At 41.5% G+C, this 25,309-nt stretch overlaps 1 protein-coding gene across 1 annotated transcript; it reads left to right on the top strand.

Moving 5' to 3' along the window:
* Positions 1 to 9,639: 9,639 nt before the first annotated feature.
* LOC115331964 lies at positions 9,640 to 25,309 on the top strand. Its single transcript, XM_040214299.1, has 6 exons — positions 9,640 to 9,777; positions 15,305 to 15,465; positions 16,945 to 17,024; positions 19,572 to 19,667; positions 19,761 to 19,895; positions 25,056 to 25,309. Exons 1-6 carry the CDS (start codon positions 9,640 to 9,642, stop codon positions 25,307 to 25,309), a joined length of 864 nt encoding a protein of 287 aa, XP_040070233.1.

Here is a 25,309-nt window from a genome sequence, read left to right as displayed (position 1 = left end):
ATTTTGTGGCTCCTGTGTCTATCAATGCTCGCACAGGGACGGCGCATTCATGTTACCTTGGAGGTGGATGGCTGACGGTGAAGCTACCGAGCAAGTAGAAGTAATTTTCTGTCGTGACGCATTTTGAGCACCTATTGCTCGGGCATCTGGGGCTGTAAGAGGAGATAGCATCTGGGCTGTGTCCTTCGTGTCGATAGTTCCAGCAGATTATCTTCGGTAGGATTGAGGCGGGTGCAGCAGGCGGATGCCTCGTAGCCAATCGTGATGCCTTGCGGGCGGCCTCCTATAGGGCAAAAATGTTGGCGGCTCAAAGTGTTTGAGGACGAGAAAGGCGGACTGCATCTTGGATCTCAATTGACGCAATCGCATCAATAAAAGCCGTAGTGCCAACGGCATCTATAGTCTCTTCAGGCGAACCCATGAACGGCGAGCATGTAAGACGCTCGATGCCGTCAGCGAGCTGAGACAACGTCACATCTGAATTTTGTCGCCGGTGGCGCAGTTGGGTGTGGTGTAGGTAGCCTTGATGCCCATCACCGAAGCGTTGCTCCGGCGCTTGAACTAGAGAGGTGTACGACGTACGAGATTCTGGCGACAAGTGGTGAATAACCTGTATTGCTGGACCTCCGAGGTTTAGTGCAAGTGCCAGTGCCTTTCGCTCGTCGGTCCATCGATTGGCGGCAGCGAGGATCTGAAACTGTGTCACGTAGGCGGACCAGGTGCCGGTGCCGTCAAATTGTGCTGACCGTAGCTTGAGATCCGTCGCAGACGGAGCGATGGTCGGTAGAGCCGTGGGTGCAAGTTCATTTTCAATAGTGGGTATCTTGGCTGCGCCGGCGCTCGGAAAATTTCAATGATTGCGACTGACGTTCTTTTGAAGGAGTTTGAAATGGCCTCCAGGAGAGCCGCATTGCGTTCCCTGAGCTCTTTTGCAGCCCGCTCGTGGTGGACGTACTGCAGAGCTGCTACGGCGGTCGAGGCATCGGCTTGAATGTTAGGCTCACCGGGATCAGGAACTTATCCGGGCGGGATGGCTCCTCCTCCAGGTCGCGGAAGCCCATCCCCGTGTTGTCCAAGAAGGGTCCAGGCTTGCCGGAAGACGTTGTCCCGAACGGAACACCACTTCTGACGCCAGTTGTTACGCTTTATTCTGAGCGTATTTCGCCTCTCTTCGGAAACTCTTCAGAAGTAAAAATTTACATCCGAAAAGTTTTTAGGCGCTTTGCTTAAAGGGATACTGCACCGATATTACGAACTCACAAAACGAGGCTGAACGAATAGGCGCGACGCTGCAGGACCCAAAAACATCACTCATACAGAAATAACGGATAGCAGCACTTTTTTTAAAAAGAAGTGCGCTATTGCAAACGCCGACGAGGCCGACGATTCAAGTCACGTCACGATTCTCATTCCCTCTTCTCCTTGCTACATCCCGCCGAGCTGGTGAACCGAAGCAAGTAGCATAGAAACGAAACCGTTTCCCCTTATTCGCAAATCTCACAGGAGGACCATGACGTCAAAGACCCCTCTTGATCACGCCCTTCTTCTTTAAAGGTACGACCATTCATTTTAGATATCGATGTATGAGTGGTGTTTTGGAGTTTGTAGCGTCCCTTCAACGCCTCTCCGGCCTTATATTTTTTAAATACAAATTTTAGTTCAGCATCCTTTTAAAGGAAACTTCAAGTGAATTGTGATATATTTACAACGAGGAATAATGAGTCTACGTTGTGTGGAAGACGTATTTTGCGTCATTAAGATAATACAATTGCTCTCCCTGGTTTCATGGCACCCCATTGGCGAGCGTGAATTTAAGTAAAAGTTCACTATAAATCTAAATCTATAAAATTATAATTTCCCAAAAGTACATAAATATTCAATTTACTTTAGATCGGCGATCATAGCACAAACCCCAGACATTCGAGAGAAAAATATTAATCCAAGCTTTTCAAAAATTCGATTCAGTAATGTAGAATGTTCCTTTTCCCATCGTTAATTAATTTGCCCTGTTCCATCAACTGTTTTGAAGCTTGTTCTGGCTAAAAACGCAAAGAGCTTACCAATCGCTGGGGTGTGGCTTCTTAGGTTAACTTTTCTTGCTTCGTGATTGGTTCCTCCGCGTTGGTATCGGCTAATGCCGCAGCTTCATTGGCTGTGGCGCCATAATGATATGCTCGCCACACCCTCCGTTTCCGAAGCTGTCAGTGTCGTCGAGACCTTACATTTTATTATTAGTTATTTATACTACCATTTATTTTTTCTAAACTCACATCATACTTTGTTTTAAAGCCTTGTTTGTGGAAATTGACATACGACAATAAAGCGGCCGTTGCCAACAACCGGCTGTTGCCCTGAATGTGACGAATGAATACACCCACTCGCAGAAAATACGTTTTCGACGCAGTGTACGTGATACGCGTGTACGGCATATGCAGCAGAGGGAAAGGATTTCAACGAACTCGTTGGAGTTGCAAAGCTGGCGGTCCCTGATTGGCCACGTCGTCTCTTGGCATCATCGTGTTTTCAAATACATCTTTCCTGACCGCGCCCACAGGCCATCGAATCCGTTGATCGTTGGTTTCCAAGCGCCGTCAAGAAATGAAGTTTAGTGCTGAGAATTTTATTCCACGATTTCGTGGATAGCCGAAAAAGTGTCCTTTCACTTTCAATGTAGGTTTGAGCATTATCACAAGCTGGTGGGTTGTCAAGACTATTCTTGACAGCCCATCAGCACATTCCTGGGAACGGCCTAATACTGGGAACAGTGCTAGCATTGTCCATCATGGCTAAGAACTTGCATCAGTCTTTGTAGCAAAGATGGGCTTATTTATTTAATTGAACTGTAGTGTGATATATGTCTTTAAACCTCATGACCTCTGGGGGACACTTTAAATTATGTTATAAACGTCGCGTTACAGATGGTGCTTGGTATATAACTTTCAATGCTGTTTTGAGCCGGCGTACCCGTTTTATGTTCCCATCATTGCGAACGAAAATGCTAAATATGAAGGAACCGCAACCAAGGCTATGCCAAAACCAAGGAATAATCACAAAGAAAAACATTCTGCTGGGGATTTGAGCTGTGGTCTCTGTTTCACCAATATAGGCATTCTTTCCTTGAAAATCACACATTTTATGCGGGCAAACTCTCCGAGAAAATAACACTAAGCAAGGCTATTTGTTTAATTTGACGTTGCTGTGGACGTTTCTGCGTTTATACGCCTCCCGCACGCACATTGTAATTTCAAAGTATTAAGTTTTGAAGTCTTCTTTCTACATTATACTAACTTGTTTCTTTGAAAGAACAACTAATTGGCCACATTTTGATGTGTCATGTTGCTCCATACACAAATTAGTTAGGAAAATAAAAGCGGTTGCACGGGTCTTCCGAAAATTACTACGTTTCCCGTGGTTCGCAAAAAGTTAATAAGTCACCTCGTGCGTCATATCGTGGGAGAGGAAAGAAATCTTTCCTATGCAGGGTGTTCGGAGGTAAACAAAAACAAATAATGGCGGAAATTCCGGAGGCAGTATGTTACTTCCGGTTGGCTATTGTTTTTTATTGTTTTTTGAGGACCGTCAGTGAGTAGCGCATACTTTAAAACTTTCACGGCCGGGGACTAACTGCGGTACCTCCCTGAATTTACTTATACGGTATTAATATTCCTTCCACTTCTCTTGGGTGAAAGGTAAGAGCACTCCATCGTCTAAGGAAATGTCAAAACAGCCAAAGGTATTGTGGGTACATTTCCAGGACTCGTCTGGTCCTTTTAGCCGAAAACAACTTAGAACCTACAAATCCCTAAACGTGTTCAACAACTTCGTGAGCGGCAAAGCACCGGAGATGGGCACCTACCTCCCCCAGGCACCGAAAATACGCGCACAGCCTCCCTGCAGGGGTCCCCAAGCCGGGCCTTGGTTTTAGCGGAGAATCATCCGAAAGTTTTTATTCCGCTTCATTCAGCACGTCGCGAGTCTCTGTAGTGCACTATTTTCTTGCGTTTTGACTTTCCTGCGTCGGTATTCACAGTTTATTTCCCAGGATACCATGCACATTACATTTGTGCGTGCCGTAATGGCTCAACGTTTTACGGAGATGGTTGGTGGGTCAGTCGAGGTACCGCGGCAACCACTGCGCCTGCTTCGGATTCTCGTGTTTGTCCCTTTGCGCCATCTGTCCGCAGCACATCGAAATAGCTAGCTTTTTCTGCGAATGCCGTAGTACTGCGATCACCTATGCTTGGCGGCGTCGGTGTCTTCAATCGTCTCGAGAAAGTCGAACTAACTTCCTCTGTGACATCTTTTTCGTGCCGGTACGGATCGGAAACTTTAAAGAACGAGTACACATTGCAGAGCGCGTTGGATAAACTATAGTTCAGACAGAAAGATTGAAAACACTTAAAAAGACGAGGGACAAACACTCACAGTTCTTTCTAATGAAAAACACTGTGAGTGTCTGCCTTTCGTTCATTTAAGTGGTATTTTTATTTCTGTGTTAAGTAACGCAGGGCACCGGCACATTTATAGAGAGTAGCTCTCACGGAATTGATCGCTAGCCGTCGTTTACCCAGCCAAACGCAAGGTAAACATAGGAGGAACGGAAGTAGTTCTTTCCTCGTGTCATGGCGGCCGGAAGTTGCGCACACACCGTGTACATGCCTCGTTTTAAATTTCCGAATCGCAAGCCACATTTTTTGTAAATTTTCAACGTTCAAGAATCATCTCACAATAAACACATTTATTTTTGCTATTGCCGTGTTACCCCGGTTTGTTTGTTTGTGTTGAAAAAAACTCTTCGTAAATAAACTTTCCCTGAACGTTCCCAAACTAAATCTACGATAAGTATTTCAGTTTCACCTGGTGGGATACGAACACTACCAGAAAATGGCACTAATGCTCTAGCTATTGACATTAAAATACACACACTATTTTGGTTACAGTTAGGTTATATTAAAAAAAGTGTCTCTATCACTAGTAGTTAAGGCGAAAGCTTTTGAGAAACCAAAACGTCGGAATAAATTATGCTTGTTTTTTTTTTATTTAAAATGTTGAAACTCTCTTTGCAATCGCATTTCCTTGAAGGCGAAGAGTAAACCTTACAGTACCACTTAAACAAAAACTAGGTGAAATTGTTTTGTTTTACCTTTGCAGGCTTCGAGAAGAATATTCCTCATCGATAAGTCGCACTTCATAACATAAATATGATTCTCCTATTATATAGAGCTTTTAACTTAATATGTGTAGTCCTCTGTATCCGGCAAAGGATGGCCTAAAAAAATTGCTTTATTCAAGACGCGACTTAAGTCATCACTTTACACCAATTTTACTATGAATTTAAATCTAACATTTTCCTCCAAATTTCCCAAAAAATATTTTTACAATATTTATATTTTTACTAAGTTTAATGGTCATTTAATTTGTGTTTGAATCGAAAGATCACCAGGTACGGAAATTTTATATCAATATGAACACGAACAATAGGCTGAATAAATCTGAATAAATGGCACCATTCAAATATCTTCCTTGCGTCCACTTCCACGACAGAAAAAAAATAAAACTAAGAGACAATAAAAAAAGAAAAACATGACCGAGGGATACTTTGAAGATTAATCTTGCATCGTTCAAAATATCCCTTATGTTTTTCATTGATTTCTGGAAGCGTACCACCGCCTATCGCTAAACAACAAGAAAACTAGATTGCCATGATTACCGATATGCAACTCGCAAGGTGTATTCAAATGTCACAATTCTTCATCGTTGAGATTGTTGTTTTTGCCGCTTTTCACTTATGGTGCTGCCCAGAGACCGCTATGACATCGTCTCAAATCACAGAGGAAACGGCAAAAATGTGTGGTGCGTGCACGAAGTTCCCTGAAAAATGTTTGGCCGTACGCTTTTAAAAGGAGATGTGTCAAAATGACCGAAAGGTGTTTTTTTAGACATTTTTATAATCTAAACTCCAAAGTGACTCATATTTTCATTTTTCAAGCAATGTAGCTAATAAAGATTTTCACTACCTCATAATAAACTTAATATGTTATGCCAAAACATATTGCTTGGTTAAGTTTAAAATGATAGTGACTTGAAAAATAACGTGTGAATTAGGATGTATTTAAATTTACGATAAATTGGTTTAAGTCGAAATAAAAAAACTTAGTTTAATCAGATATACTTGATTAAATTATTTTATTAAAGTAAATTGGATTTATTTGATTAAGATATTCGTTATTTTTATAGCCTGATTCTGCTCAAAGTTGATATAATTGTAATATCATTACAAGTTTTGAGTAATTCCCAATTTTATTCAGGTTCTCGTTTTATATAAGATAAGGAAATCCGTTTGGCTAGAGCATCACTTCGCAGTCACGTCCGTTACATCTTTTTTAGAAAAGGAGGGACAGAAATGTCTAATTTTTTTACAACTCCGTTATAGTCTCATAATTATTTATACGGCTCTCAAAGCTCATTACTGTCTTTAGTTATTTAACCTCTTAGAAGCCTCTTACGATAATATGTGGACTCACCAACAAAGTAGACAAAGCGTTTTTCTGGGTGACCAACCCTATCGGCCTTCTAAGCAACGAGACATTCCATCATGCAGAATACATGCCAGTCTGCCAGCCTAGTTGATTATGAGTAATGATATTATTCATCTAACAACAACAAACAAATTTTGGTATCGCATATTAGTCTGTTTTAATTAAAAAGAGCAGGTACGGCTGTAAAATATTTCTTTATTCAGTTGCGCATAGAACTGGGCCAAATGGGTTAAGGCAACAGCGTCGTTTCTCTCTGCCGCGTTTGATTAAAGTGAAGCACAAATCAAAACAGTAGGCCTTAACCTAAGGTTATAGTTAAATTAATTGGTTCATTCTTTTACATACAATTCAATATCTGCCTTGAGTGTACAATGATAATTCTGCTTTACGAAGATTATGTTTTTTACGATTTTTTTTCTTACTAGTTTCACTAAGTTTACCAATATGCTGTATGGGGGTATCTCACACAGCCTGAATCTGAGTATGAGATTTTATCCTGCCTCATCTTTTGTTTTGCAGGAAAAGTAAAATTATATTGAAAATATGGTAGGCAGTGTGGCAGTTTCAGTGTGAGAGGCCGCAGAACAGTGGCAAAAAGCTGTTTGGATACATTGCTTGCCTCCTTGCTTTTATCCTAATGTCTAGAAAGGCGCGAGCGTCTTCTTCCCAGCTGTGAATTCGGTGAGCTCAAGGCCATTGTGTAAAAGGAAGTCTCAGCGTTGTAAAGGCAAATAAAAACAAAGCATAAAAATACGTAATTTCATCATTATACTTACCTAACGTAGGAGACACCAAACAAGGGTTGTACCTGTCTTCGGCTTAACGTTGTAAGTTGCGGATTGTGAGAATGGGGAAGAAAAATGGGGTGGACTACAATAGCTCAGGTGCACCGAAAGCAACGTTACTAAAACACTCATCTGGGAAACTCGCCGTCGAAACCTGGGCTGCTGGCATCCACCAAGACCGAGCTAAATACGATAACAGCGCCAGCCTTTATCATTTGTCTTAAGTGTGGTCACCTTGAGCTTTTAGAAAGCATGTTTTTGCGTAAAAACCAACGGAAAAAAACTCTTTTTGTAGTAACTTTTATTGGAGTTTAGTTCAAAATAAAGGGCGGCTGATGTTTTCTAAAATGTTTAGTTAGCAAAGTTTTCCCGTACATTGTTTTTCTACAACCATGCCTCAGCAGTAATTTCAGGTAGCGCGTCCCGACCTAGGCGCATTTTGACTTCGGCAATGATTCGAGGCGCGCGTCCGCTGGGGAGATCGGTGTGACACCCCTGAAACCCCTTCCATCGTATCTGTTTCGGCGCTAAACTGGCCGATTGAAGCCAAAATGGAAGTCAGAAGTCACGTGCAATTCCTCGAGTGGCCGCTGTGGGAGAAATGGCGGCGTTGTGATCGCCATTAGCTAGGTTCGGGAGGACGGGTTGGTGCCACTTTTTCAGAACAGTCCCTATGGCAGTTTCCCAGCTGAGGGGTGCTAGTAACAAAAAAAATTGGGTTGTGTGTATGTTTATACAGCCTAGAACTTGGTCTGCCTCACAGGGCGACGAGTCTCCCAGCAGTGGATGAGCAATTTAGCCAGTGCAGTGCAACCGCTAGCCTGGGGTCTTTAACGTGCACCACGTTAAAGACCGTAAGCCGGTACGATGCTCATCCAGATCGAAACGGGCAGGGGTGGGGCTCGAGCCCAGGATCCCTGGGTTCTGCAGCGCGACCTTTCGCTCCACGCGCGTCGAGCTGGGTGTGCGCTTCAGCCCACTCGGCCACCGATCCCCCGTGCTAGTAACGTTGACCGAAGGTGAAGTTCTTCAGATATTCACGTTTTCAAAATGTGTTGTACACTATCAAGGAACATCGAGATACATAAAACGGATGAAATAGAGAAGCACCCCTCTTACTAAGAGGTACGTTCTAGGATTCGACAATTAGCAAAATAAAATTAACTGTTCTCATCTTTAAACCTTATTTATAATGTTATTTTATACAAGATCGATGCAGACGACGGTGCAGCGCTTGTGAAGTCTAATAATAGATGACTTGGCAGAAAATTCAAGATAATAAATAATCACTCGCATAAATTGTGCTGTTTTTCTTCCATATCGTGTAAACGTGGCGTCTTTTCCTTTTTTTTATCTCCCTTTTAGGCAGTTTCTTTGTTTACTTCCTACGGTCAAGACTTTGATATACTTAAGGGTCCGAAAATAACAACAGTCTATAGTCACAGACAAAATGAGAACGGAAAGGGGCCTGTCTTACGAACGCCCAGATTCCAGCATGCGGTCCATGCCTTGCGCTTTGCTTTGGCTGAGAGCGCGAGATCGAGGTGCACGGGACGCCTAAACGTTGTGGAGAGTTGGAAACACGCACTGCAGGGCGGACACCCGAAGCTAATCCCTGCCGTTCTAACCTCGCCAGTAACTCTAGTTATGTTCACGTCTAGAAGATTCGTTATATGGCGATTTTAGAAATATATGAATAGGAATTACACAAAAGTTATTTCAGTTTCACACTAATTTACGTGTGTTCTATGTTTCTTCCGATGCAAAGATTTCTACAAAATAGCGCGTAGTGTAAAACCTTTACGCTACCCTTTAACTTACGTCAAACCGCAGCGGACGCCGCAAGCCCTTCCAACCAATCGAGCGCGGCGAAAGTATCACGTGACCATGCGCACCCCGCTCGTCCCTCTACCCTCCCCGAAGGTTGTGTGACGCTCACGTGGCATTTGGTTGGATTCGATGGCTCGTCGTTGTCGTTCGTGGTCCAATTGACGTCACGAATAAGCAGAAACTTATATGTACAAGTGTTGAAGGTCTGGCTGTAATTCCAGCACCATTCACTTTACTGCGAAACAACAACAACAACAATACACATTTTGGTGTAAGGTTTCGCAGAAATGACCAGCGAAATTGCGCAAAAACCATAAGCAGCAAAGTCTATATTGTTTCTCCTTAGCAAAGGCGTGCCACACCTACGATTTTGAAATATTTGGAAGTGTATTTGGAAAATAAGAAGTACGTCTACGTATCTTAGCTATAAAAGCGGCACGAAAAGGATCCCGGAACAGCTTCAAATGATAGTTGCAGCAGTTCCAATGGGTCTTCTGTACGCAGCTTTGTTCACTTGCATCGCCACTACTTGTGCCTGGCAGACACAAATGACCACAAAAAACCCTGAAAACAACCCGTGTCTTAACGATCCTGCCCTTGGACCTCTCCAGAGCGCCTGGAAGGTACGTGATCAACGAAATACATATATATATATCTATATATATATATGGGTGGTTTCATCTCAAATCGTGCAGGCAAAAAGGGTCGAATTTTTAATTTCGATGAAAAAAATATATGTTATGGCGCCGTTTCTAAAACCGCAGTCGGCACAAACCGCAAGTTCGTCGGATTTTTTGTTCTCGACTTATGAATTTTTAAAGAGGCCGCGGCGAAAAGCAGTGTTTTTCACACCCGTCGTGGGTCGGATGTTTCGCTTGATCTACCGCCATGGATTTTCAGTCCACATTATATTATCTTTTTTGAAGCACTCTGTGGACACATTTAAAAGGCTCCAATACCATGAAATAATTTTAGGCCTTTTGCTTTTTTTCTGTAAAAATGTCAAAAACGCCTCCTCGGTCAATTATTGACGAACTTTGACAATTAATTACTGGCGATCTACTTGGGTTACACCGATATTTTTTATGTCCACGGAGAGCCCAAAACACGATCTTTATATTTATTATAAAATGACTTGGCTGTATAAATTATCCTTTGCGGTACGTTTACGTTAATATTATGCAAAACCCACAAAGTACCATTTTTGAAATCGATTTTCTCAAAAAACCCATTTTTTATTTTTTTTATTTTTTGTTCAAATGTAGATATGATAGTTGTCTACACAAAAATCAATCCTAGAAAGTGTATATTTTGTTTGTATGTTTTATATTTAGGCCTCAATATCGGAAAAAAAGACGTCTTTGTTTTGCAAGACCTAAGTCAGACATTGCGACCCATGCGTCTCTATGAATTGTGAAAAAGTTTTCTTGAATTTTCTTCTGCATTTTGTAATCAATTATAAACGAATTTTGTGGTATTGATTATTTATGTATGTTTTGATAAGAGCGGGAACCACGAGATACATATCTAACCAAATCGGCAGGCCTAGTAGACTTTCAATAACCAAAAGGCACAGACGTTGTATTGTTTTGATTTATAAACCTTTCACAGTAAACTAGCACGACTAGCTATTAGATGTCATATTACTAAGACAAAGAAAGTCACCACATCCGTCGATATGTTATATACAATTCTTTCCGAAACCAAACACTGGGGGTTTGTTCACCGCACATCGCACAGGTCACCAGGGAATGTCCTTTCACTTCCGTAATACACAAAAGTGGTGACACAGAAACGGTCCGAAACACACAGAGAGTGTGTCATGGAGAGGGGTAGGAAATAAAAATAAATAAATAGGAATTAAATTGCCCAACTGCGATCTTAACGAAAATTGCGTTTAAAAAAAAAATAAAGTATCTAGGTTCGAGCGGTGGCAAGGCGATAGCTCCACGCCTGGTGGAGAGTCAGACAAAGAAGTCGACGGCACGTAAAGGTAAAACAAAAAAAAAATCAATAATTTAATAAAGACGGGAAAACTCAGCCGCACATGGCAAGAACATAAACCAACTCCTCCGGGCATTCCCTAAATGGGACGCAACCAAATGCGTGCGAACACGCTCTCTAAATCACCGCCTAGGCCGCTACGCCATGACAAAATAAACCCAACAACTGAACAGGGCTAACAAACAGTTAGTAAAAAAACATTGAAAAAAAAAAAAACGTTCAAAAACGCACCCGAGAAACTAAGTTCAGCGGGGCGAAGAAACACACACGAGTCGGTCCCACGACACTGAAGTCTGGCAGGATGACGGCGTCCAGATGATGCTCGAATCTGTTTTTTTCCTCTATTACGCACATCCACGACGGCTGTGAGGAACAGTGGCTGTGCGAAAGAAAGTGAAGAATAGTGTCGAGCAGGCGATGCGCGAGAAGGTAACCGAGACTATGCCTGAAGCTTCAAATCGGGAGAGGAGCTTTCGAGGTAGTTTCTGCAGTTACTCAAACTTTCTCTTTCCCCTTCCCTTTTTCAAAAGAACACGTCAGCCGGCGCTGACTTTTAATCTCGGGAGAAGCCCACTCTTCACAAACGGTTATAGTTGACAAGGAGGCTGACTTCGACCCAACTAGTCTCCGGGCAGTATACAAACACAAGTATATTTACCAACAAGCTCGTTTTAATGTCAGTCCCCGGGCTTTGCTGTTTCCAAAAGAGATAACCCTTTATAAGGACAGAACGAGCGGGTTGGTGGGGATAATTAAACTTAAACACTCCCTTCTCGTTTTCTTCCTCAAATTTAATAGATAACCCTTCGGTGCTATCGGATCTCCCCGGAGAGAGAGAGAGAGCACGGCCGTTTCAAGGTAAGGATAGGGCGCTCGAAGCTGGGGCAAACTGGCGGTATCGTTTCATGCATGCACGGATGGCTGGTTTCAAATTTCCCCACATCCCTAACGAAACCTGCCCATCTTCGTGTGTGCGTCTGCGGGATTTGTGTCCCGCGCCGCCGGTTTTAGCGCGCACGCGGCGTTGTTTTGGCTGACAGCACAGTTGTTGACCGTCGATATTGTAATGCCGCGGTGTCCTCATCCTTTCAGGCAACGATTCCTTTGCTTTCCCTTTTGCAATACTCTGACTGACTCCTCCTGGGTGGCTGTCACTGTTCGCCGTGTCAACGACACAATCGTACCACTTCACTCCTCGTGACACAGGGTGCGCTGCACGCTTTACTGTCACGGGCCGTCCTATCTAACACAACGAGCGCGAAAGGTCGTGGTCATCTGCTGGCTCCGAAAGGGCGGGACGTTCATGCAGGCCAATGAGGGCCCCGAATCAATACGACGTCTGCCGACTCCTACACGTTAAAAATTTACGACACCTGCTGGTCTGTTAAGAAGTGTTGCTTTCTCTTTTTGGAACTCCTCCAATGTAGCTTGCCGCCTATAATAAAATTTAAATAATCAATAAATATAACAGGGTGGAAATACTGTATTCCATTTTTATGTGGAAACGTTGAAAAAAATAAAAAAATCTATTTCCAAGCTTGTGAAGACGCGCAATTCGTAAGTCCATTTCGTGCCGTAAAAACACGTTTTTGTACGATATTGATGCCTAAATAAAAAACATACAAACAAAATATACACTTTCTAGACTTGATTTTCGTGTAGACAACTATCACATCTACATTTTAACAAGAAATAAAAAAAATAAAAAATGGGTTTTTTGAGAAAATCAATTTCAAATATGGTACTTTTTGGTTTTCACATAACATTAACGTAAACGTACCGGAAAGAATATTTTATACAGCCAAGTCATTTTATAATACATATAAAGAACGTGTTTTGGGCTCTCTGTGGACACAAAAAGTATTGATGTAACCCAAGTAGATCGCCAGTAATTAATTGTCAAAGTTCGTCAACAATTCACCGAGGGGGCGTTTTTGACATTTTTACAGAAAAAAAGCAAAACGCCTAAAATTATTTTATGGTATTGGAGCCTTTTAAATGTGTCCACAGAGTGCTTTAAAAAAGATAATATAATGTGGACTGAAAATCCACGGCGGGAGATCAAGCGAAACATCCGACCCACGACGGGTGTGAAAAACACTGCTTTTCGCCGCGGCCTCTTTAAAAATTCATAAGTCGCGAACAAAAAATCCGACGAACTTGCGGTCTGCGGTGACTGCGTTTTTAAGAACGGCGCCATAACATATATTTTTTTCATCGAAATTAAAAATTCGACCCTTTTTGCCTGCACGATTTGAGATGAAACCACCCATATATATATATATATATATGTATACATGTAAAAATAAGTGTTACTTCCCTCCCATATATATATATATATATATATATATATATATATATGGGAGGGAAGTAACACTTATTTTTCACATTACCAATAAATGATAGCGTTAAAATTCACAGTGCGCAAATTATAGCGATGGATAATCACGACTTGTTGACGTGTTTTCAATTGTAATAACGTTGAATTTATGTTTTTCATAAATTCCTGTGATCCCTGTTCCTATTTGATGCGAAATGAGTTAAAAAAGAATTTACTGAACGTCTCCATGAGAGGAAGTTTTCTGCTGAAGCCCTTTTGCGTTTTGTCGTCCCTGGTGAAGCTGCTAGGAGTGACAAAAATCCGGTAGAAACAAGAAATTTTATGGAATTAAAAACAACTTCTTTTAGTGAAGTGTTTAATGAAAATGTACATACCTTCTAGCGGTTTGTTTTGCCCTGGAGCTTTCAGAGAAATGTCTGGAATGCCTGCGTCAGGAGTTACATCGCCTATCTCAGTTTTGAGGAAAGGCGGCTCTGCTCGCTGCCTGCCCACTGACTGCTCCCTACAGGCAATCGTTCTCTGCCAAATGTCTTCGTCCCTTTTTTGTGTACCTTCTTCATGGTTGATTCAATATATTATTATTGTTGTCTAAGTATGTGCTGAAATATTAAAATTTCCTTCTAAGGAGGTTGTGATAATAGGGAAAACGGTCAATATGGCGGGCTTTTCAGCGCTCAACATGGGGCATTGCTTATCTTTATCTGGAATATAAAACTCTTAGTTTGTTTTTCTAATGTGAACAACATCTGTATTTTGTAAAATTCTGATGCTCATCATTATAGAAAACACAGTATAATTATATATAGCTTAGCTGTGCGCCCAATAGTGAAACACATTGTAAGGAATTTAAGACCCCGGAAAAGTCCTAGGAACAATAACTGCGACAATGTATTTAAAAGCTACTGTTTGATGAAAAAAAGATATCTGTTTTTTGCAACAAATATTAAGGATAATATTTAGTGAAATTGGAGTAGGTTTATATAGTTACCTTCCAAGATGTAGCCTTTGGTGCTATCATATTTTTGAACTGGTAGAGACAGAACAAAATCAGACATTATATCATACACATTGTGCTCCTTTGGTCTTGGTTCGGCAGCTTGTCCCTCTTTCAAGAGCTCGCGCGTCTACCTCAATGGAGTTATTACTCGAGAAGGGAAATGAAGAACGCGACGCTAGATGAACTGATTATAATCACAAAGACTGGATTCCAGAAGTATTTCGACGAGCTCTACATCCGCTGGAGAATGAACTTTGCTGCAAAGGGCAGGAGGACATACGTTAAAGGAATATGTGTTTCGGGAATCACTGAATTGTCGCGAGAAGTGCAAATTTAGTGAATGTCATCGTCCGTTTCGTGGTTATAAATACGTGGTTGTGCAGTCTATTATTGCGTCCGACGGGGTTGTCAGGTTCTTGTTGAAACAAACGTTGCAAATATAAATCTCCGTTTCTTTGCTTACTTTAGGTGTAAGTATATTGCGCATAAGATTACTATTTTTCTCTCGTCGAATTATAGCGTATGGCACGCATCAGTCTAGAGAAAAGAGAAGTCCCATTCCGTTGTTCTCCCCATGAAAATATTGAATTATAATATCTGAGCAGATTTAGCTATAGCCATACAGTGGCGTATGAGAGTGCAGCGAAATACATAAGGCTGTAGGTCAGCTTTAAGCATCGCATGAACATCTTGTGGTGTCGATGCGTAATAATGATTCCGGATGCATTCATAAACAATGACAGCTAAAACACAATTCTCAAGCTATTTATTATACTCTGATAATAAAAATATTTGTTTTATTTTTCAGGCTATTAGTAAAACACATGATGAATCATTTATCCTACTGTTTCGCTCAAAAAACCACGAACCAAATATTACTTGTGTCCGAGTTACAGCAACCGTCCACGATCAGTCATTAAAAATTTCAAATTTCACGAGAACGTATTATAACAAGACTGCTCAACAAAAGTAAGTATTTGCAATCAACTCATGTTTTGAAGAGGGTTCAAATGTTAAAAAGCTTCACTAGAACATATGATCTTTGGTTGAATTGGAATATCGTGCATAAAAGTTGGGTTTTAGAAAAGATTAGATGATGCAGTAGAAAACACCTGTTCATTTTTTGACGGCTTTGTGGCTGAAAAATGCTGATCGATTTCTAAACTGTAACTTAACCTTTGCTACATGACAGTTGCAAAATTTCTACATAAAATAATTAACCAAATCTCAAGTGGCAAAGCCATGACTTTTTTTTTCCCATTGGAGGAATAAATTTTGACTTACGCCGTCTATTTGTCACTGATGTGCCTTATGATTTGCTAGTTTGTTCATACTAACAAAAATACCCGTTGTTCTTAAAAAAAAGCGAAAGCCGCTATTCAATTATTTTCACCAAAAACAAATATTGCACCAGTTCGAATTTAGTGGACGTATCGGTTAGGAATGTTACCGTATTTTCGTGTGTAACGGAGAGTTTGGGCAATATATTCTTAAAATAAAATAAAAAATTAATTGACTAATATATTCTAAAAACAAAATCCACAGTTTTGTGCCAAATTATACCTGCATATGGTCCACGGGAAGCTAAAACGAAATCTGTTATTTTCCGCCTATTCCAAGCATTATAATAGTGAAATGGTACTTGAATTTATCCGGATTTAACCAAGAAACCATAACTATAGAGCTGGAAAGAATTCTCCCACTGATACATTCGATGCATTGAAGTCTTCATAAAATGGCTCCTAACGTCGTCTTCAAGGCTTCTGAAGAAAGGACCTCCAACGCCATCATTCTTATTATAGGTAAAACGAATAGCCCAACTGAAAAAAATGCTTAAATACATGTTCTAAAAACGAACTAAATATCGCGCGAAAACCTGAACGTGACTAATTTTTTTCTATGCAGTATTAAAAAACACACATCCACACGAATAAAACAACAAAAAGGGGAAGGGAGCAAAGGGGAGATGTTACTGAGCAGGAATAAAAATGTGCTTTTAAGGAAACCGTATTTGCAAATCTCGTGAGGTACATTTTTTATGGCTTTTTATTTGAAGATTTTGTAGAGATATCTCAGCGTGTTCCATTTTCTGTCTGGTGTTTGTCTTGTAAAGGAAATCTACTTCAAGCTCAAAGGATACAGAGGACGTCAACGTCGTTACTCGAAACACTGTGAAGCGTGCCTGAGTTTCTCTAGATTGGCCGACTGCTGGGCAAGCTACAGTTGTACAGGCGGCCTGTAGCTTCTCTCTCAGTCGAAATTGAGACGCAATTGTAACGTCGGCAGAAAACAATTGAACAGACACTTTAAGGAAACGACCACCAATAGTTTCGCAGAAGTGTTTTAGGCACCATAGAAGGCATAAATTTGAAGTAGCTAAGCAATAATATTTTGTTTTTGCATCAATTATTTTTGTACTAGAATAAAAAGGAAATTTTTCTATTTCAGCGAGTCTTTGGAGTACCAAGTAAGAGCTCTGAATCAAACCGGTTACAAACTGGAAAACGTCATACGTGCAGGTTGGAGCGGTAGGTGACTTTAAAATTTATGATTCAATATTTTTTTAGCAGACGTATGATTTTGTCTTATAAATCTAAGCTCATAAAACAATTCCCTGAAACTATTGAAATGAATAAACTGGAGTGCACACAGGAGGGTTTTTCCTTTATTTCTGCGTGGGAAACAATATATTCTGAAGCACTTCTTTCACTGAATGTTTCTAAAACATATTTCCTGGTCTGCGTATAACTTGGACGAAATATGAACAATGACCCATACAAAGTGATAAAATAGGAGCAGTGTAACTAACTATTTACTCTAACTATATTTATGGTACATGAGATATGCGCAGTCATTTACGCGTTTCTCAATCAAATAATTCGTTCCACCTTGTATTGTAAGCATTTTTACCTTGTACGGAGAGAAGCACAGAGACACTCGAGATATAATGAAATGAGCAGAATTGAGGGAGTGATTACAAAACGTGTTCTACCAGCCAATGGCGTAGGAACAGGGACATGCTCTGTAAAAGTTGATCTCGCTATCTTCCACTGTAGGTTCACTTGACCGATAGGAATGACCGAGGTGGTACATGATGCAGAGGGCAGAATTCCAGTTCAAACGAATGACAGACATCAGTGACAAGAAAGCATAATTTTACGCTAGGTTCATGGAAGGCACGTAGCCCCCCCGAACTCTTCCATTTTGCTGGGGCCTCCTCTCCCCCCTCCGCCTCATACAGCATTTTGTCATGGGCGCCCCCCCCCCCCCCCCCCCCCCGAAACAAAATTCCGGCTGCGTGCCACCAGCACACTTGGTGGCAGTCGCTACTTGGAATGCGAACTTCATACAGTGGTTTACTTTTAGTTAGGGTAATAGGGATACTTTAGAGGCGGAAAGTCATCTTAAATCTTTACCAAAAAATACTAAACAGCATTTTAATAATCCTCGCCTGCTTAGGCTAACATTGTTAAAAAATCTAGGCTTCCATTTAGGTACAACACAAATCTTAGGCCGAAGCGGACTGTATTGTGATAGTTATTACAGGTAATTATATACTGACAAAAATCATGTGATGATTTATATATTAATAAAAATACCTGGTTGGATAAAACCTCCCAGGTCTATGTATTCGGGTATATCATAATACAATAAATATTGCATATTAAACATATTGAACTAATTGTTATGAAAAAACGTTTGAACATACTTTCAATAAGTAAATTCGGTTCAACATCGTGTGTCAGGGGTTAAACGGCATAAGCCAGTTTGCCTGACTTCTTTTTAAATAATTTAGATACAAACACTAACGTAATGCTAACCAGATGACTTTAAAGTCCATGTAATACCTCTTCAAGTCCAAACGGGGAGAGTATATTGATAATTTGTAAACGTAAAAAACGTTTAACAATAATATTGTATCGTGCATTTTACACCTAAGGTCTTGCGGCTGCTGTAAAAAAACGAAGAAAACAATATTATGCGAGTTTCAGTTTTCTTTCATAATGTATGACATATTTCTCATATTGTCTGGAAAAAAAACTTCGGTTATTAAGCGTAACTATATACTGATTGTTATCTAGAGAAATTGTGAAATAACGTACCAATATTATCAAAGAAAATGAAACCAAGTTTTACTGCTGACATAAACAAACTGCGCATTACAGTGAGCTGGAAGTCCTTCATATTATGCCACTAGCGATGGAGATATAGGATATAAAAGTTTGGGAGCATGACATCACCCGCTTACAATAATTCTTTAAAAAAATTCCAACTCCCTCCGTGAGCCGACGTTCATATAAGCCTAATCTTGCCAAAACAAGAAATAATATTTTTGATTCCTGTAGTACTTATTTCTGTAAAACGAACTCGTCAACAAGAAAGGGAATATTGTTTGCTTTCTTGCTGTCAAGGTTGTTGTACCATTGTAAATGCCACAGGCGCTCACATTTATCACGTCTTGTTTTGATGAAATTGGGCTTAGAAAGACGTCGGCGTATCCTGAAATTTCTTCTTTCTTTTAGATATTCTGATCCTGGTAAGGCGTTCCCAAACTTTAGCACCACATCCCCACTGCTTTCTTCATATTCCGACGAAGTTTCAGCGGTCTATTATGCGTGGTTTGTGTATATGGGCCGGGAAACCGGGTTTCATTTTATCAATCGATCCCTGTATATCCAATTACCCACCATTAGTTTTTAAGACACAGTTTCCTGAACAAAACGATAATTATGTTTGTTGGCTTTCAAGTATAATAGTGTTTTCTACTTCATGAGACTATTAAAAAGTGTGAGCGGCAGAAGAGGCTTTTCTTTTTTTTGACGTTTCGAGCAGAGCCTGCGCTTTTTAAATTGCATTTTTCTACACTTGAAATAGAGCAGGATCTACTTTAAATGTCAAAAATAAAGCCTCTGCTGTCTCTCACACTTTGTTCTACGTCGTATACTTTCTTGGTGAAGAATTGTTTATTAACAGTTTGGATTCGTGAGACTAGGCTATTTTATCCATACAATACCAAAAATATTTTTTTCAACCATAATCTACACGTATATACTTTGTTTTCGCCGTAAAACTAGACATTCCAATTGCACCAACCCCTCTGGGAAGCAACATGTACATCGAGTATGGTGATTACTCCTGCAATTCCTCAAGCTTGCCGCTATCGGATATGGGTAAGTTCAGCTTTCATAGGCTACCACTATTCTGAATTTTTCTGCCATCCGAAAGTTTGCGGCGGTACGCAGAAACGTTTTCTTCGCACGCAGTGAGGGCCGCACAAGATGCTGTGGAAGGTGATTCTGATGAAACGGAACCTGAGGAAGGATATGATTACCTTGACTTCTATGTAGTCTACAGCCAGCCGTCGTGCAATATTTTCAGGTCTCCTTTTCTCAGTGAAGGTAAGCCCGTTAAAACTATACTTAATACAAAAATATTGTACTCATAAAGATATAAAAGACCAAAGAAAGTTTACTGGCGGTAGTCAGAAGCGAATGAAGCCAAGATATATAATAATTCCACCCGTATTTTAGAGCACACACAAAAGTAGAACCCTGTGTAGGTAACCGTTTAACCACTCGCATCCCATTCTTATACGTGGATTTTGTATGTACCCGAACCGCATCCTCATGGCTTTAAATTATTGTATCTGCATCCGATCTTCACGCGCATATTTATGTCCATAATTGACCTGTAATCCTCGCATTCATTTTACATCATAAATTCAAGGTGAAATGAAGAAAAAAAAAGAATCTGGATGGCACATTTAAGTTGTTTGCTTCTCACATGCTTGAAAAAAAACTAGAGACGACCGAAGAAGAGGGGGCCAAACACAAAGCGTTTAAATCGCAGCTACTAAACTGTACTTAAGTGGGATTTTGAGCTAGTTTGTACATCACTAAGATTAAACATTATTGGCACAGCTGTTTATATGCCATCGCTCACAGAGAGATGGTATTTGCTATATATATGCCATATTTGCCAGTGCCACAAAGATGGTATATACCATCTGTCACAGAGAGATGGAATTCAAAGGACAACCTCATGCCCCACGCAGCACACGTCTCCCGCAATTTTCACACGTCTTTGTGGCCTTCAACCGAGGTAGCGACCTCCTCTTGTACAAAGCAATGTTTCATTTGATTGTAAAAGTCGGTTAGGTTCCTTGTACGCTTTTTTGTAAATATTCGGACCACCTTACGATGTGTCCAAATTGAGTTCCTCTTCTAACGCTGTAAAACGCTGTGCATTCTTTTATTCTTGTGAATTGAGCTGATTTAGTAGTTGTTGATGATGCCCAAAAGAGTTCCAATTGAAACCATACATTGAAATGTACTAATTTGGAATGCAGTTGATCACAAGTAATTTAAAACGTATCCAAACGTTTCTTTTTTTTCTAATTGCACCCCTTGACAGAGACGAATATGACATCAAGCTCTTTAACTCTAAGAAAAAATGGAGCGCGACTTAGTCCCTCAGGGGACTAAACGCGCTGTCACTGCCATTGCTCCGCTAGGAGACTGACGGGGACGAGAGCAACCCTTGCTCCGTTCCCGTTAGACTCTCAGAGATGGACTGCCAGGACTAACTTTTAAGCCCTTGCATTTAAACCCCTCGGACTAATTGGAGGTGGAGTGTGCGGTAGCCTGATCGGCAGGTTCTTTCCAAGGGCACCACTCTCTCGCCCTCTTCTGTCCCTTCTCCCGTTCCGCCTTTATAGTGCACGCCCTTTCTTTCTTTACCTGGCATTGTCATCGCCTCCACCTCACCCCCCCCCCCCCCCCCTCCCCAATAAGATGGGGTGGCAACATCTGGCGGCTTCTTCTCCTGAAGTAGTAGCTAGGCAACACCTGACGTTGTAGCGTGACCCCTTCTCCCCTTTGTTGGTAGCAAATTTTTGAGGTGTATCGTTTACAATTTATGTTTGGTTCGTTAATTTCAACGAGAGTTACGGGTTGCTTTTGACCTAATTCTTTGGTTTCACATCCCATCAAAATTAAATGCAAGCAGCGCGACAACAGTTGCGTCCCGGCCTACGGAACAGGACCCAGCTGACCCAGTTTCGTGTAATCGTACTGACCACAGCAGAGCAGGTTGTCGTCGTGGCTTCAGTGATTTGTCAAGTGACTAAAGACGTGAATTCTGGCAGCATAGTTCTCTAACAATTTTTCTTCTTTTTTTTTTCAGCCTGTCGCAAACAAACAGCAAATATAGAAACCAATCGCGAAGATGGCCGAGCAAGCATTGAACTTGGCATTCCGGTCGCCGGTTGTTTTGTTTTTTCGTAGTTTGTTCATGTGGTTTTAGACACACACAAAAAAATAATGCCTACGTACCAGATGATGCGAGGGTAACCAATAGCGTAGTTATTTCAGCTTTACGTCAAAGAAAGCAGCAAATAGAATTGATTAGTGTATTACTGTGACGAGTACGTCCGCCACCGCAGCACAACACTCCAAAAATGAAGAGGGGAAAACGAAGAGATCAGACTCACCTTCTAAGCGGAAGATCTAGGTCAAGGTTCAAACTATTCATAGATTGGGTCCACGTAAAAAGAAAGGTGTCGCACGAACATATACATTTATTAACGATGCCGCTGGTCGTTAAAGGCAGGGAGCGACGAGCGACTTGCAAGTCCTTTGGACCGACATTGCTAGGCTTTCCAACCGACTTGAGTGGCCGTCGTCGGGATTGTCGTCGTTGCTTCCGGAATCCGCTAATCGAGCTGCTTTCGCCGAGAATTGTGGTTTTGAGTACGAATTTCCTTTCGTTTACAACTTGAAGTCGGGACATGCGTGAAGAGCACGTAAACGTATGCTCGCTTGTTTCCACTGTGAAGTATCCGAGCCGTGCTGGCGACCATGAAGCTATGGTAGGATTGCATCGTAACTTGCACACAACTTCCGAGCGCTTCGCTCGGCATATTTAGATTTGTTTTTAGGTTTCGTCCTACGCACGTTTTGCGTGGTTGCAAAACAAATACACTTAAAAAGACACTGAAAGGGTATTTCTGCTCGCTAATGTTTTGAATTGTGTATGAGATACGAGAGCTCAACTAACCAGAACACAATTCGAGGCTCGAAACTCGTTTTCTTTCCGCCCGAAGATAGCCGGTAGAAAACTGGCCGATTTGAGCAGAGCTCACTCTCTTTTTCGTTGTCGCGTACCGTTTTCTATGGTGTAGAATTTTCCATCAAAGATAATCAAAGTCGTGGGTCATCGAAGGCACACACTCACTACAAAAAGAGAAAAAATTGATGACCATTTTTTGTGACTACTTAAAAACTGCAAATGCGTTGACTGAAAAAAAAAAAAAAAAAGTTGCACAGCCACGTGATTTTTGCTAACTCTCTTATCCTCTATATTCCTTCTTCCTCGCCAGTCCAGTTTCGGTTTCGAGCAGTTGCGTTTGTTTACTTTATTAAACATATACGCGACGATGTGTCAAAATATTGATTGGGTAGTACTCTGACACTATAAAAACTCTCGTGGCAAAATATTTAACGAAATTGGGGGAAGAAAGGGGCGGGGGAGGGGGGTTAGTGCCTCTTTGAGGTTGGTTCAAACATTTCCGTGAGTCTGACCTGGTTCGAGGGTTGCTATGGCGACAGCTGCGTCGGCTCCAACAAAACCGGGTGCAAACCGGTTTTGTTGGAGCGGACGCAGCTGTTGCCATGGCAACCTGTGCATTGCCATGCCAACAGCTGCGTTATACTCGAGTACAACTGCAACGTACAGGTTCCCATGGCAACCTGTACGTTGAAGATGTACTTGGTCGGACTCGACGCAAGTGTCCGAATCAGCCTTTAGCGGACAGTTCCAGATGCTAATAGCTAAAGCTCACAATCAAAGTAAAGCAAAGCGGAGAAAATATCCGGCCTCGTCACGTGATACTTATCCCTGCGTCATCATCGAGCGACCGCGGCGCTCTAATCGTTCCCGCTCGGGGCTGATATACCGTCGGAGTGCGGAGCGGCGCCACGTGGTACTTGAACGCGTATCACGTGGTTTTGTTGACCATCGCGGCGGTAGCGGCCTGCGGGGTAAAACATGACGGCGACGGATATCGGGTTCCACAAAGTGTTGAAAGTGTGTATACGTTCAACGGGGCGAGGATTACAACGGACGGGACGACATTCGCTTGTGACCTTGACAGAAAAGCTCGAAGTGAGAAGTATTCCGAGTGCATTTACGAGATCGCTCATCTCGAGTCGGTAAACCCGCTGAGCCTAACCGATAAAGAAACAGCTCGGAGAGCTCGCCGCTGTTTTACAGGGTTCAGTGGACAAATTCTCAGGTTTGGTAAAAGTGTGTTCGAAGGCTTGTGTCGTAAAATAAAGGGAGAACCGACTATAATGCACTGTGATTTGTGTCACACGGCAATACGTGCTACGTCCTACCGGTGATGCTTGAACGATATTCCACAGTGAAAGAAAAATGCGGTTTATTAGACATTAGAAATTTGCCTGTATTGCTGTACTCATGATTGCTATCGCAGCCCGTTCACTGTCGAAAACGCGATGAGTTGACAACAATTTCCAAACATTGGCTTTTGTTCCGTTCTGCCAGAAATCAATTCGTATGCTGACGATTTTTTTTATAGTCTACAGTTTGTCACAGCTGTTATTTCAGCATGTTACGAGCGTAAATTATGTTTAATCGTCCATCGTACGCTCCAAAAATGCTTTTATGCATTACCAATGTCAAGACGGTTTACCTTCCGCAACAGGTCCGAGAATGTCAGAGCGCATTGAGCTCAACACTTAGGATCGATTGAAAGGATTTATAGTCTTCTACAGACTTTTTGAAGTTGTGTAATTTGAAACGAAAACATTAATGTTTTAGTACTCAGAGGTGTTCTGTTTGGATAAATGCTGATATGTTTGCGCGGGGCAAATTGCGTCAATGGAACTTGTCAAGTACCAATAAATTGCGACGAGATAGTTTGGTCCGTGAGTAAACACAATCGTTAACTCACATCCCCATAGCGCTCGAAGGTCAGTGTACCATGTAATGTCTGAACGATCGTTCACGTCAAAGAAATTCGCCAGTCTTGGTTAACACTTTCAGCCGTGCTGAGCTGAGTTGCGCCGATCCCCAAGACGAGCAAAATATCAGCTGTCTTCTTAGCGATCATTTCGTTCGCCTTCGGGGATTAAAAGACACAGATGCACCCTGTCCGAGAATTACTAATGGCTGCTTTTGCTCGCGCACGCCTTTCGGTTAGTCCCAGTTGAGCGCAGTTAGTCCCCATGCGTTTGCACAAGGTACCTAGCTTAAAATAGATGGTCATTTCGGGGAGCAAAATTTCAGTTCAGAGGACGAAATGCTGCCATTAGTCCTTTGATACCAGCTTTTTTTCCTTAGCGCACATAGCGATTTGCCAGTGAGGAGCGATTTCGACAGCGTTCTTTGAAACACCCTGTGTGCTGTCCTTATTAAAGTGGCAATTAATTTATTTATTGATTTTTAGTACCTCTTAAGAGCCCCAAAGGGGTATTGCATTACTGTCCCCAAAATGTTAGTAACTAATGATCATCCCATTAACCTTTTTTTTTCAGGATGCGACTTTTGGCTAAAGGAATCAGAGTTGAAAAAAGTGTTGCGACGCGCCGAAAAAAAGAATCCTAGAAAAGTAGCTGGTGATGGCAAACAAGCTTCAACAGCAGAAAAGGAAAAGATTAACCCCGCAGAAGAAATATTCAAAAGTCTTCCCACCACTTGCCGCTATGCCTTCATATCAGCATGTGGATATCCAAAGGATCTGATGTACGACAAGAACATATGCAACAATGCAGGAGCAGAAAAGGCCTAA

The sequence above is a fragment of the Ixodes scapularis genome, unplaced genomic scaffold (genome assembly GCF_016920785.2).
Source record: "Ixodes scapularis isolate PalLabHiFi unplaced genomic scaffold, ASM1692078v2 PGA_scaffold5__190_contigs__length_132052651, whole genome shotgun sequence".
Taxonomy (NCBI): Eukaryota; Metazoa; Arthropoda; class Arachnida; order Ixodida; family Ixodidae; genus Ixodes; species Ixodes scapularis.
The sequence above is the reverse complement of the archived record's forward strand: the minus strand, read 5'-3'. Positions and strand labels throughout refer to the sequence as shown.